Source organism: Barbus barbus (assembly GCF_936440315.1).
Source record: "Barbus barbus genome assembly, chromosome: 12".
Taxonomy (NCBI): Eukaryota; Metazoa; Chordata; class Actinopteri; order Cypriniformes; family Cyprinidae; genus Barbus; species Barbus barbus.
This window is the reverse complement of record NC_136740.1, coordinates 24223037-24236579: the sequence shown is the minus strand read 5'-3', so window position 1 is coordinate 24236579 and position 13543 is coordinate 24223037. Positions and strand designations below refer to the sequence as shown.

The 13543-nt window shown below is 35.6% G+C and overlaps 1 protein-coding gene across 3 annotated transcripts; it reads right to left on the bottom strand.

The window, feature by feature from the left end:
• Positions 1–66: 66 nt before the first annotated feature.
• Positions 67–9147, bottom strand: snrnp48 (small nuclear ribonucleoprotein 48 (U11/U12)). Of its 3 annotated transcripts, none has more exons than XM_079430388.1 (9): positions 6319–6518; positions 5806–5913; positions 5664–5724; positions 5460–5540; positions 4710–4889; positions 3301–3422; positions 3028–3128; positions 1385–1528; positions 67–980 (listed from the first exon to the last, which is right to left on the bottom strand). In XM_079430388.1, exons 1-9 carry the CDS (start codon positions 6466–6468, stop codon positions 917–919), a joined length of 1011 nt encoding a protein of 336 aa, XP_079286514.1. In that variant the 5' UTR covers positions 6469–6518; the 3' UTR covers positions 67–916. The 3 variants fall into 3 exon arrangements, with proteins under 3 accessions (XP_079286514.1, XP_079286516.1, XP_079286515.1); XM_079430390.1 differs by lacking the exon at positions 6319–6518 and adding an exon at positions 8794–9147 and having other exon boundaries at positions 68–980; XM_079430389.1 differs by having other exon boundaries at positions 68–980; positions 6372–6524.
• Positions 9148–13543: the final 4396 nt, after the last annotated feature.

Here is a 13543-nt window from a genome sequence, read left to right as displayed (position 1 = left end):
GAGAGTAATGACAAATAAAGGCACTGTAAAAATAATATTTCTATCAGATACAAGTCACTGTGCTTTACTCAAAACAATATTTTTATTGCAAAATATTTAATCATAATTCCTTATATTCATTTTTCTGTAGTATACATGGTTCACTACTACAATTAATAAAGGCTACCTGAATTGCAAGCTTTGTTATATATGATGTTATAGTTAATGACCTTTCGACCTCCTTAGAAAATCTACCATTGATGTAAAAGATTTCTTAAAATCCATTTTAGGTGGTTCTTCTCTCTCTTAGCAACAGAAAGTAGGGGTGGACATATCCAATGAAAAGCTAGATGTTGAATAAAAATCAGGTTAAAACTTAGTAAACATGTAGAGTTCTACCTAATTATATAAATACATCACTCACCTTGAATTAGCATATGACATACCGGCTACCAATAATATAATGGATACGTCTACTTAGCAAGGATGCATTAAATTGAAAGACACTTACAATGTCACTAAAGATTTATATAACAATTCAATTGTTCTTTTGAGTTTTCTATTAATCAAAGGAAAAAAAAAAAACCTGTCATGGTTAGCACAAAAATATTAAGCAGTGCAACTGGTTTTCAACTGAAGAAATGGCTGATGAAAATGCAGCTTTGCCATCACAAGAATAAATTACAAAATATATTCAAATAACATTCACCAGTCACAAACTTTTGAACAGCAATGTACATGAAAATATATGATGGCATGGAATAATGCTATAAGTAATGCAATTCAAGAACATAAAACAAGTATTTGTAATATTTTATTATAGCAATTTTAATGTAGCATACCATAAAAAAAAAAAACACAAAAATAAACAGGAGAAAACACTGAAACTAAACGCATTAATTCCTGATCTGCTAAATTAGGCTTCAAGACTTCAACTTCAAGACTTATTTTTCTTCTTCTTTTTCTTATGATGTCTTTCCACATCTGGAGACTGTGAATCTCTGAGGACAAAACAAAAGGAGAGAATAACAGTCAGTCTATCACAAACGGTCATAAAATAATAAAACAAGGTATCATTAGTATTCTGGCAGTAAAGTAGGTGAAGTGAGAAATATGAGTGTAAAATAAGACATTATCAATTAATAACAGTTCATAAAACTATGGAAAAAAACATGCGATTTTAAAAGATGGTGGACTCATTAAATTAATTTCTGATGAGTTCAAATATGTAAAATATTTTATTTAACTTTCAAGTTGTTTAGGTCAGTGTTAGTGTGAACAGGCAATGATATGAAACACCTTTTAAACAGTCTTAATTTATACTTGGAAATGGGCCAACTAACTATCTCATCAAATAATAAATATCAGTATTAACTTATTTATAATGAGTGTTTCATAGCCTTACCTCCTACTTTTGATTTTCCTCTCCCGACTACACTTGCGACTACGACTGTGTTTTCGGTGCTGTTTGTGCCCATGCTCGTCTCGGGAGCTGACACGAGACTCACGTGACTCGACGGATGCAGAGCGGCCTCTCTCAGGTGCCCCTCTGCAACCAAAAACCAACATAAAATCAATACACTGGTTAAAGCAATAAAAAATCCTGAGCCTGAACTTTCTTCTTTGGGCGGGGGTTGGGGATGGGGCAGCAATGACTGTGGCAACTTTAACATTTGAAAGGATACTATGGCAAAGTTATTGCTTTCCTTTTTCAAACTGATTTCTTTTTTTCATTAATATATGCTTGACCTGAAGAATGAAAGCTTGGAAAATTATGAGCTATATCACCACTTATCAACACTAGGGGTGTGACAATACACTTAGTTCACGGGATGAGACAAAATACAGATACTTGGTTCACTAGAAAGAGACAATATTTTAATGCTATTTTTAAGAAATTTTCAATGAAAAAATATTTGTCTTTCAATTAAAAAATGTAAAACAATGCAGTTGTATTTAGAAATATTTTAACTAATCTAGGGCTGTAACTAATGATTATTTTGACAATTGAAAAATTAAGTGAACACCGACCTTTAGTATGACATATATATATATATATATAAACTAATGAGGCAATAATAAGTGGCTTAAATAAAAATATCAAAACCAAGTAATTACATGGTTTTATTGAACAACACTGTTAAAATGCATGTAATATGCCTATGCATAATATGAACATAACCAATTAAGTACATTGTGTATTATAACAAATACCTGCAGAGGGCGCCAACGGCCTGGTGACGTTTCACTATACAGCGTTATTAAACGATGCTTAAATTCATTACATTTTCATGTGGCTGCCACATGCAGAAACTTTTATTTTGAAATCGCGATGTACATGACATGTTTAGACATAGGTTGATGTATTCTCCGGTGTTGTCAAAGGTTTATAAACGATTTACGTTACAAATCTAGTGAGATAATGCACATTGTTTTCCCAGATAAACGTTAACAATTCAAATTCACAGCATATGCAGAGGAAGAGTTTAGCCCCTTTCACACATAAGCAGCAGTCTTTACTGGTAAATTACCGGTAAGTTACCATTAATAGATCATATGTGAACAGGACTTTTTCAAAAAATCCCGGTAAATTTGTTCTGGCAATCATATCGTTCTTATGGAGATGACATGATTACTCTGAGCTGTTTACAAAGCTATGTAAATATGCGCTAGATGGACATCTTTGACCATTGTGCCTCGCAGCTTTTTGTCGTGCTTCTCTATTCACCAGGGCTGCGACTCTGCTACTGGATACTATTGTGTGTTTATAAGAGCAAAAAAATTCTGATTGGCTAGTAATGTTAGTTTGGTTGAGAGTGAAAGCTGTGCTCCTCTCATACCATTGGTAAGCGAACTCATGGACTCCAAAGTGATCTTAAACAAGTTTTGTTTTTTTTAAATGCAGGATTTTTTTCCCCCCAGCCAAATGCTGCACGCCAGAGATCCGGTACGGTGCCGGAGAAATTTAAGCCCGGTCAATATCAGTCATTCTGTGCCGTTTCTGTCAGGGAGGAAAAAGGTTCACTACACTGAAATCAGACATGTGACCTGTGAGATGACTGCTGTGATGCTTTGAACTCCTCATCCTTCACTTCCTGCCAAATCCTGCCTAGTTCTCCAGAGTGGATGTCAATCACCTCCCGAATTACCTGGAAAAGATAAGAAAATGCATAAAATTATGCAGCATATTCTTTATGGCTCTCAAACCATCCAAGGATGGAGACAATTTAAATCCAAATCACAGGCAACCAAGAGAAAGACCAGACATAATAGTGACAGTGTTTTTTTAGTAAGTAGATAAGATTACCACAAATCACATACCTCAGTGTAAGACTTCTTGGTGATGTGAACATTTTTCGCTCTGTAAGACTGTCTGCGCCTCCTGTAGTCCCTCATCTCAGCCAAGACCTCCAGATGAGACTTTGGCCCACTCTGTTCACCTTCTATAAAATGTATTTCAAACAAAATATCATTCTTTACTTATTGCCATCAGCAGGCATGTGATCAGCTAGAGACAAAAAAGAAGGAAAATCTAACCACGCCCCCAGCACTTAATATTACAAATTTAGATTTTAGCACATTAAAAGATATCTTATAATACACGTAATACATACGATTGTCCTGTAAAAAAAAAAAATCAGCATTTAATAATCATGTTAATATAATATAATACATTATAATAAAGTACTATAATATAGTAATGTATATAGAATTGTAATTATCATTAAAGTACCAGCCAAAAGTTTGGAAACATTACAATTATAAATGATTTTGAAATAAATATCTTCTGCTCATCAAGGCTTAATTTATTTGATCAACAAAGTTTAAAAAACAGCAATATTGAATTGTATAGCAATATTGTGGAGAAAAAAAAAAAAAAGTAAACTTTTAATATTATAAAATGTTATTCCTATAATGCAAAGCAGAAGTTTCTTCATTACTCCAGTTTTCAGTGTCACGTGATCTTTTAGAAAATTACTACAATTTATTTGACTCAAGAAACATTTTTGATTATTATCAATGTTGAAAAAATTTTGCTGCTTCATATTTTGTGTGGAAATGGTGATAAACTTTATTTTTCAGGAGTTTTTGATAAATATAAAGTTTAATGAACAGCATTTATTTGCATTTATCAAATATATTAATTAAATTAATGCATTTATTAAATAGAAATCATTTTAAATGTCTTCACTCACTTTTTATGATTTCTGAAGGATTGTGAGACACTGAAACTTCTTTGTAAACAACAACAGATTTATAAACGTTTCTAATGACTAATGTTGGTCTATGATGGTTTAGAAAATCTTTTAGCAGTTTATTTAGGTAACAGCTTAAGGTCATTTGCGCAAGGTCAGACAATACGGAAATCCGTATTTATATGGAAAAATCACATCCCTGAATCAAGTACTATCAATTAATTGGTACTCAGTATTTGGCCATTATTTGTGAGGTAAAAAAAAAAAAAAAATCAGAAAATGGATTGAATCGACACCGAACCCCTTGAAAGTGGAGGCATTCATAAGATTTTCCAATTTTAGTGCAACTTAGGTCTTATGTGAATTAGCTGCAGTTGGGCCTTTGAATGCAGCTCCACCTCAGGGCTCAGTGGGCCCCATGGTGCAGCTCTGCCTCAGGGCTCAGTGGGCCCCATGGTGCAGCTCTGCCTCAGGGCTCAGTTCCATGATCAATGAGCAGGGCTAACGTGTTGTCTGTGGGTGTAATTCAAGTACCTTTTTTAAGCTTTGCAACAAGATCTACATAAAGATCCTCGTTGGATTCTCTCTTTGCACTCTGCTGACTGGCTTGTTGTATCACATGATCATAGATGGCCATTCGGTCTGCCACAGTGAGGTCACATAATGTCCGCTTATGATTCTGAGGTATGTCAGGGAGATCTGTAGATGCGCCACCTAAAAAAATAAAAACAAATTTTACACAAAACCACAATTGTTGTTAAAAATACCTAGACTTAAACAAAAAAACAAACATATTTGAACTAAAAATTCATTATCAAAGTGTTTTATTTCAAAAATGTGTTTCCAAATAAAATATAAAATTAACCAGTCAGCAAAAAGTAAATGCAGTGCAAAACTTGTGAGAGAGAAAGACAACTCCCAACACGTAATGGGACAAATTGACCATGAGGTTTCTGAAGTTTTTTCTTAGGATATTTTTTTTTATCGTCAATTATGAATGTGTGCAACTAATGTGCGAGATTAAATCTTTTAACAAACAATATTAAGGACCAAGCCTTTAAAAGGATATGTGCGGAAATTTGCCTAGACCAGACTTCCTTTAATACCAACCCCTATTACTGGGGGGGGGGGGGGTTGCACATATAATTGTTGAAAACATTTGGAAAAATTTAATCAAGACATGGATATCATTGATACACACATTCTGACACACACCATTTTAAATGTGCCATATTGCTTGTTATCCTGATAAATGCTGACTAGAGTGGCAATCTTAAAACGTACTTGGTTTGTGAAGTCCTGTAGATTTCATATGAGGGGCATTTTCCCGGGTCTGCAGAATCACTTGATGAAATGCATCTTTGTCTGTAAGTGATATAAGTTACTGTCACACAACTGCACCAAGTTTCAAAATTAGGGCCACAGAAACCTTATTGCAAGAGACTGAATTGTAGGAAAGGTGTTACACCAAGTCAAAAAGAAACTCACCCATGGTTATTGAAGGAATGTTAGCTTTCTCATAGTACACGGAAGGATCAAACATTTCAGTCTGGAAACAAAAAAATTGAAATCTCATTTTAAATATATCACAAGATCTTTTCCTGTTACTGGCATTTATGTGGTTCCTTACCTGTTCCTCTTTTGAGTATCCCATCTTACTGAGCTGACAGGATGCTTTGTGTTTCTCCATCCTGTCCCACGGGACTGTGTGCTTTGGATCATATGGACACACCTCCATCTGTCAAATCAGAAGATAATACAGGGATAGGGTCTTTCAACTTTCAAAGCAAAGGAGAAGGCAGCTGTTAAATATCTTAGGGATTTAGGGTATACCTTTTAATTTATATGAAGTATTTAGATTTAAAGACAGGTGATTTTATGTGTGGTAAGTGAATATTTTTATAAAAATTAAGAAAATGAAATTAAATGGTACATTCTAGCAATCCCCTCATTCAGTGATCTGATCAGTGTACAATTATTAATACAATAAAGTGGTAAACGAAACAAACAATAAAAAATACAAAACAAAAACTCTCAAAGACTTCATATTAGTTCATTATGAACTGACAGTTCTACACTCATTCATTCACTGCTAAATAAGCCATTCTCGTTATAGTTGTATGTGTTTGGCTAGTGTTTCTACCTGAACTGCATGTGAATCTAATTCCTGACTCCATCCCAGCTCTTCAAACAAACCCTTTAGTTCTGCTTGACAACTCTCTGTGAAATCTGTGAGCTCCTGCAAACGCTGCATGCGCTCCTGGAGACCCAACGAGGAAGATGTTTCGCACATTTTACATGAGGAGTGCTCAAAAACAAGCTTCTTGTGTCGCGATTGTCTTCGTGTGTGTTCGTTGGCGCTTCAAAATGACGTAGCCTCGAACTATGGTTGCCACAACCGTGAAAAACACACGTTTTATGCGAAATTTCTTGAATAGGATTGACTGGTTGGATGGGAAATATTCTATTTTCCCAACAAAGTGCTTAAATAAAATCAAAAACACGTATTTGACACCGTACAGTTTTTTTCTAATAGCGTACTGACAATATTTTTTATTAGTGGTCGATTTTTAGTTGTTGATACTTTGAAAACACACACACACACACACACACACACACACACACACACATGTTGGGTTTCCATGTTTTATGGGGACATCCCATAGGCGTAATGGTTTTTATACTGTACAATCTGTATGTGCTATTGCCCTACACCAACCCTACACCTAAACTTAGCCCTCACAGGAAACATGCTGCATTTTTAGATTTTCAAAAAACTTTATGCTGTATGATTTATAAGCTTGTTTCCTCATGGGGACCAAAAAATGTCCCCACAAGATTAAGATTTACTGGTATTACTATCCTTGTGGGGACATTTGGTCCCCAGGACGTGATGAATACCAGGTGCACACACACACACACACACACACACAAACTGTAGTCATAGCATATGATATGTAGATTAGCCTAATCGCTAAATCTTCATTTAAGTGCAATATACTTTTGTTATAAAACAAAAAAATGTAGGCTACTTTCTGCATTTGTGAAAACTTTATCAAATTGAATAAAAACTCATTAGTTACATAGAGTGCATATTATAAACATGAATCCATGGACTGATAAAGCAGTTTTCTAGCTGCCATTATTTCTCACCTGAATACAGAAAATATGTTCTTGCTGTGTGTTTGTGTGTAAATAATATGCTGAAATTCTATCTGAATCCCTAGAGTCAACACTATCATAGTAAACTGTAATATTGGTGTTGACCACCCGATGGCAGCACATCTTCATTTAGTGAGCAAACACGTTTCACATTGTTTTATAGTAGCTCATTGATGACAGACTCCATTATCAAGGCTATCAGACTTCCTACCTTGTCCAAAATAACTCTCATTGAAGCCTTTCAGTTTAACAATATGACTCACTTTATAAAGTAAGCAAAAGCGTGGTATCAATTCATTCAGAATATGTGACATTAGTGAATCACTGATGCTACCTCTATTGACTGAATTTATTTGAAGGACTTCAGATTCAACAGCATATCAACATAATTATGCCAAACTGAATGAATCACTGTTTTTTTTATAAACTTGATATGTACATGTGGCAATTAAGTAAATTCCTTTGAAAGATTTCTTAAAGAGTCATATGCTTGATGTGTTTTAGGCATTACAACACCTGACTGCATCTGAGTCGAAAGACCCCTTGAAAAGTTCCTCCTTTGTTTCTCCAGAAATAGAGACGTTGGTCTGGTAATAATGGTACGCTCTCATTTCATGGGCCATCTGTAGATGTTTTTTTGTTGTTTTTTTTCTGTTTCCATATTCACTTCCTAACCAGTGTGGGTGTTCTGCCCTGATGCCATGTTAACGCATAATGACGATAGTAGTATAACTTGGCATCTCCCACGCAGAAACAAGTTATACACTGACGTCTGCTGGCTGAGAGCTAACACCTGCATTAAGAATACCTGCGCAGGAAAAGATAATTGGTATCTAGAAAATTCAAAATGAGATATCTAAAAATACATTGTATAGAGTTAATAGAGCCTTGGCTCTCTGCTGGAGTAAATACGTCTGAAAAACAGTCTTAAATATCACATTTCAATGTTTCTAATACTATGTGTTCTTCAAATAAAAGCTGGGCATTATTTTTAGCTTTTGCAACAGATATTTCTCTTTCTTTTTTTAATTTTCAGGCAAATTTTTCATCTTGGACAAGGGATATGTTGACATTTAGCTACTTCTGAAGCACAATATAATTGGCTTTGGTTTCTAGGCTTTTGCAAAAAACAAACTCACTTGCAAAATAAAGTCTGACCTTGTATTTTGCCACTTTATTACTGCTAATAGTACTACAGCACTACAGTTGTACTTTCAGTTTTTTTTTTTTTCTTCAACGTTTAAGCTTTTAGTCCCAAAAGTCAGCCCGGGTTTGTATGTTTTTGTTTCTGTAGCAACACCTCTGATAGCCATTTATTGAGAAGCAATCAAATTTGTCATGAAAAAGGAAGCAATTTTCTCAACCCAGACATTGTAGACAGACATCTTTGGACAGCAGAGGCTGAAGCGGAAAAGATTTGTGGTAATAAAAGCATGTCCCACTAAGAGACCCTTACAGTTCACTCGATTTTCTTTTTCACACAGATGCCTTATTGCTTTTCCCTCTTCTAGTTCTCTGCGTCTCACTCAGCGGACTCTGCCATTGAATGTATTTCGGTCTGAAAGCACAAAAGAATGCCCTCTTCGATTAGCTCCAGCCCTTGAACTATCAAAATTACCACCTCGTGGACGAAAATGATCACAAAACAGCGCTGGGGTGAAAAAAAGAGGTGTCTCGGGACTTCACTCGAATGTTTCAGCATGTTCAGCTCGCGTCTGCAATATGGAGCTCATAGTCGGCTGGATTAGCGCTGCCCGCTGTTGGAAATAAATGTGTGGCCTGTGGCATACCAAACGCGGCCTATTAGTGTGCAGCCCACGTGGGCAACTACACTCTCAAATGCTCCCTCTGCCTCGCTCTCTGCCCTCACCCCTCCCGTACTGTCTGTCTCTCGCTTGTGTCTCCTCTGGCTCAGTGGTGTGTTTCTAAGAGATAAGACCCTTGCTCATTTCACACATGAACAGAATGGGGGTGCTGGTGGAGGAAGAGAAAACAGGACTCTGATGGCAGAAGAAATGCCTCACCCAATAACTTTACCCCCAGCTGCAGCGCTTGATTGGTCTGTCCCAAAGGTGGGTGTGTTTACAAAACGCAAGAACTGACTAGCTGCAGAACTTCCACCGAGGCTGTGTTTAAAGGGGTTATATAATGCCCATTTTCCACAAGTTAATATTATTCTTTAGGGTCTTAATGAAAAGTCTGTTACATAGTTTGGTTAAAAATTTTCATTGGTAGTATAAAAACACCTTTATTACCCTGTCAAAAACAGCTCTTGTAAGAGCAAGCCGTATTGTGTCATTCTCCTTTATATGTTAATGTGCTGTGCTGACCCCGCCCCTCTCTTCCAGGGACTGTTTACTTAAGCCGCATTCATGGTGAACACTGGGTGGATTTTTATCATTATAGGGTGGTTGTGTACACACACTGCTAACACATTTGAACATTTCAGTTCAAACAGCTTGTAAAAGTGCATGTAGCATTATATGACCCCTTTAATGTGTCGATCGCAGGGGGTCTCGTGTAAATAAAACATTTATTGAGGTCATATTAGTTCAAATGAAGTTTATGCCATCAGGCTACGGAAGCACTTACCAGATGGAAGCAAAGTGAATAGATGGTTACCAGGGTGATTAGAGTCCTTAATGATTTTGACAGCTCTATTTTTGCAGCGTTTGAGGTAGATGTCCTGCAGAGAGGGGAGAGCAGACCCTGAGATGCGCTCAGCTAAGCGCACAACTCTCTGTAGTGCTTTGCAGTCCTCATTGGAGCTGTTTCCATACCACACTGAGATGCACTGAGTCAATACACTTTCTATGGTCCCTGAATAGAAAGTTTTCTAGATTGCTGGTGAGACCCTGAATTTCCTCAGCTGTCGCAGATGGTACAGTCTTTGCCTGGCTTAGACTTAGAATTAAAAAAATAAATAAAGATATTTGGGACCGAAATATAATTACAACTGAAAAATAAATGAAAAATAGTTTCCGACTCCTCTTTACAAAAACAGCATAAGGGCGAGAATCCTTCTTTGAATTTACTGATAAAATCATTACATGGGTAATATCTATGAATTATTTTGAAATGAGTTTCTTTGACTTTATGAGGAATTACATATCCATGGATTCTGAAGTAAAAGCGAGGGATAAACATGTTTACACTTCACCATTGCTTTAGGAAGAATAGCTGTTTTCTTTGGTTAAAATGTTCCTAATATAAAGGTTATTGATTTTTTTTTTATCCCTGATAGAAAGGCCCCCAACTGTAAGATCTGGAAGAGAACCAGTTACAGACGTATACATTTTTTCATTTTAAATAAGGTGAAGTAATTTTGGGGAAATACAATTAATTAGTTTTCTATATTCACTGGAAGATACATTTAATCCGCTATTACTAATAAATTCAGTGGGATTATATAGATCACCTGACTGGTTTAATAAATCTGTGACAAAAATTAAACCTTTGTTAAACCAGTCACTCCAAAAAATGGTCTTGTTTTTGAATACTATATATTGATTATTCCAAATGACACATGAGGGAGAGAAATTATGTTTATAGACTAATTTCCACGCATCCAAAGCTTGTTTGTAAAAGTTAGACAACTTAATGGGGAGCTTATTACATTTAAAGTCACAGGCAAGTAGAAAATTAAGGCCACCGCATTTAAAAAAAAATAATATTGGGGATAGAGAACCATGGGAAATTATTCTCACAAAGACAATGCTTGATCCAGTTAATTTTAAAGACATTGTTAACAGTGTTAAAATCTAAAGCATTAACTCCTCCTTCTGATACATTTCTAATTATTGTTTTTCTTTTAACATACTCTGTCTTGCCCCTCCAGATGAATTTAAATAACATCTTGTCAATTGTGGAATATATATCCACAATTGACATATAGTCTACATAAAGGGATAATGCAGGGCATACAAGTCTAGAAATCCCCTCAGCCTTGGAGATCAACACTCGACCTTGAATAGATACATTTCTCTGAAGCCAACAATTGAAAATATTACTTGTCTTTTGTAATCTTTGTGAATTTTGTTTTGTAATTCTCTCTGAGGCTGATTTACTAATTACAATATCCAAGTATCTAACTACTTGTTTAACCTGTATCCCAGATATACACGTGTCATCTAAGCGGTGTACTGCCATAATTTCACTTTTAGAGTGATTGACTGATAAACCTGAGGCATCAGAGAACAGCTTAAGAGCCTCCAAAATAAGAGACTTGATCTTTATTCTTAAGAAATAAACAAATGTCATCGGCAAGTTGACTAATAGTTAAAGTGAAGTCTTCCATCTCAATACCTCTAATTTGGGAACAATGTACAGTATAAAGATTTAACATTTCTGCTACTAATAAAAATAAAAATGGGGAAATAGGGCACCCCTGCCTAATCCCTCTTCGGACAATGAAACGAGAAGATGTACCGCTGGATAAAGAAACACTGCTTGAAATATTATTATAAAATGTATGCATCATATTTTTAAAGGTTGGGCCAAAACCAAAAGAATTAAGGGTCTGATACATGAAATTGTGCTCAACGGAGTCAAAAGCCTTGTAAAAGTCTAAAAACAAAAATAGAGCTTCAATAAAGTGCTTTTTGTTGGCTGCACCAACACTACTGCGGTTACTGAAACCACACCTTCTTTGTTTGTGTGAACATTTGGGCGGCATTACGCAAATATTTCCACATCGTGACGTAGACATGTGGGGGCGTGTTTGAATGAGCCGTTTTAGGGGGGCGTGGCTTCAGGGTTCTTATCTATGCACGAACAGCTTGTAACACTCCAAAGAGAAAGGAAAACTTGAAATGGCATCATCTGACCCCTTTAATCATGCTTGACAGACATTTTTGTTGTATTCATAACTCTCATTTGCCATAATAATAAAGTCTTTAAATAATATTTATTTAAATATTTTTATATTTTTCAATTCAGTAAATTCTGAAGAAAAAAAAATATCTTGCAATTCTGACTTGTTTTTTCAGAATTGGGAGATAAAAACTTATAATGTGAGAATTGTGAGATATAAAAGTTCAATTCTGACATTTTTTTTCCAAAACCATGAGATTGTAATTGTGTTATATAGTCAGAATTGTGAGATATAAACTTGTAATTCTTAATAATGAAGTCAGTTCTGACATTTTCTTGCAGTTGTGAGTTAAGTCAGAATTGTAAGATATAAACTCGCAATTGTGAGAAAATATCAGAATTGTGAATATGACTTTCTTTCCTCAAAATTGAACTGTTTATATCTCACAATTCTGAGTTTATAACTCGCAATTGCGATAAAAACGTCAGAATTGTCAAATTTAAAAAGAAATCGCAATTACCTTTTTTAATTTTTATTCAGTGGCAGAAACAAGCTTCCATAGAAAGGCATTTGCCAGTTCTTATGTAATGATTTTAATATGTTTATTTCAAGCAGCCTTGTCAATTTAAAGGCCATTTCTTGAGGAGACTCCTCCTCTGATGTCTCTGGGGCTTTATGGAAACTAATTGTGAGGAATGAACTGCCTACAGTCTGTTGGCCTTGTGACAATCAGTCGTCACATGAAAGGAGTTAGTCATGCAAATACAAGTTAATGAAGTGTTTTTAGTCCCTTAAGAATGACCTTTTCGGGTGCCTTTGTCTCTATTGAACATCCTTTTCGTAACACTGGTTGCATGCAGGAAAATAAACTCAATTTGAGCAGCATTTCTACATTAAAAGCCTTGTAAATGAAAAGAGTTGCTTGCGAATTAAACCGAAGAACAAATATTGTATTTCCACAGCAGAACCAACACTCTGAATTAATGTTTACTCGAAAAGCTGGAATACATTTTATCTGACATAGAGCACATTGTGTGTTAGTTATTCCCCGAGTTGAATGAAGCAGAAATATTGATGACATTTGAAGTGCTGTAGCTCTTGAAAACTCGTTCAGTGCACTCCAATTAAATCTGAAGCCTGGGTTTTTCTTTAATTAATTGCTCAAAATCATTGATGACTATATTACAGAGTGTGAACAGCTAGTGTTGACAGGAATCGTCTTCGGTCTGTAGCATGGAGTTTGTTCACGATGTAAATTCATTCCCTGTTCAACTCATCCCCAGTGGTAAATTAACAGAGCCGAGGTCGATACGCCTGCAGCACATCACTGGATTCAACGCAAAACTGCACTGCTGCCACTTTCTCAGCAGAGCAACGACAGAACATAGTGATT

Bases quoted from the DNA above. Each gene is read 5' to 3' on its own strand.
- snrnp48 (XM_079430388.1), bottom strand. From the start codon at position 6,468: ATGTGCGAAACATCTTCCTCGTTGGGTCTCCAGGAGCGCATGCAGCGT. The intron at 5,725-5,805 runs GTAAGGAACCAC...TTTTGTTTCCAG, and splicing joins GATACTCAAAAGAGGAACAG to ACTGAAATGTTTGATCCTTC. The intron at 3,423-4,709 runs GTACTTGAATTA...TACATTTTATAG, and splicing joins TGTTGCAAAGCTTAAAAAAG to AAGGTGAACAGAGTGGGCCA.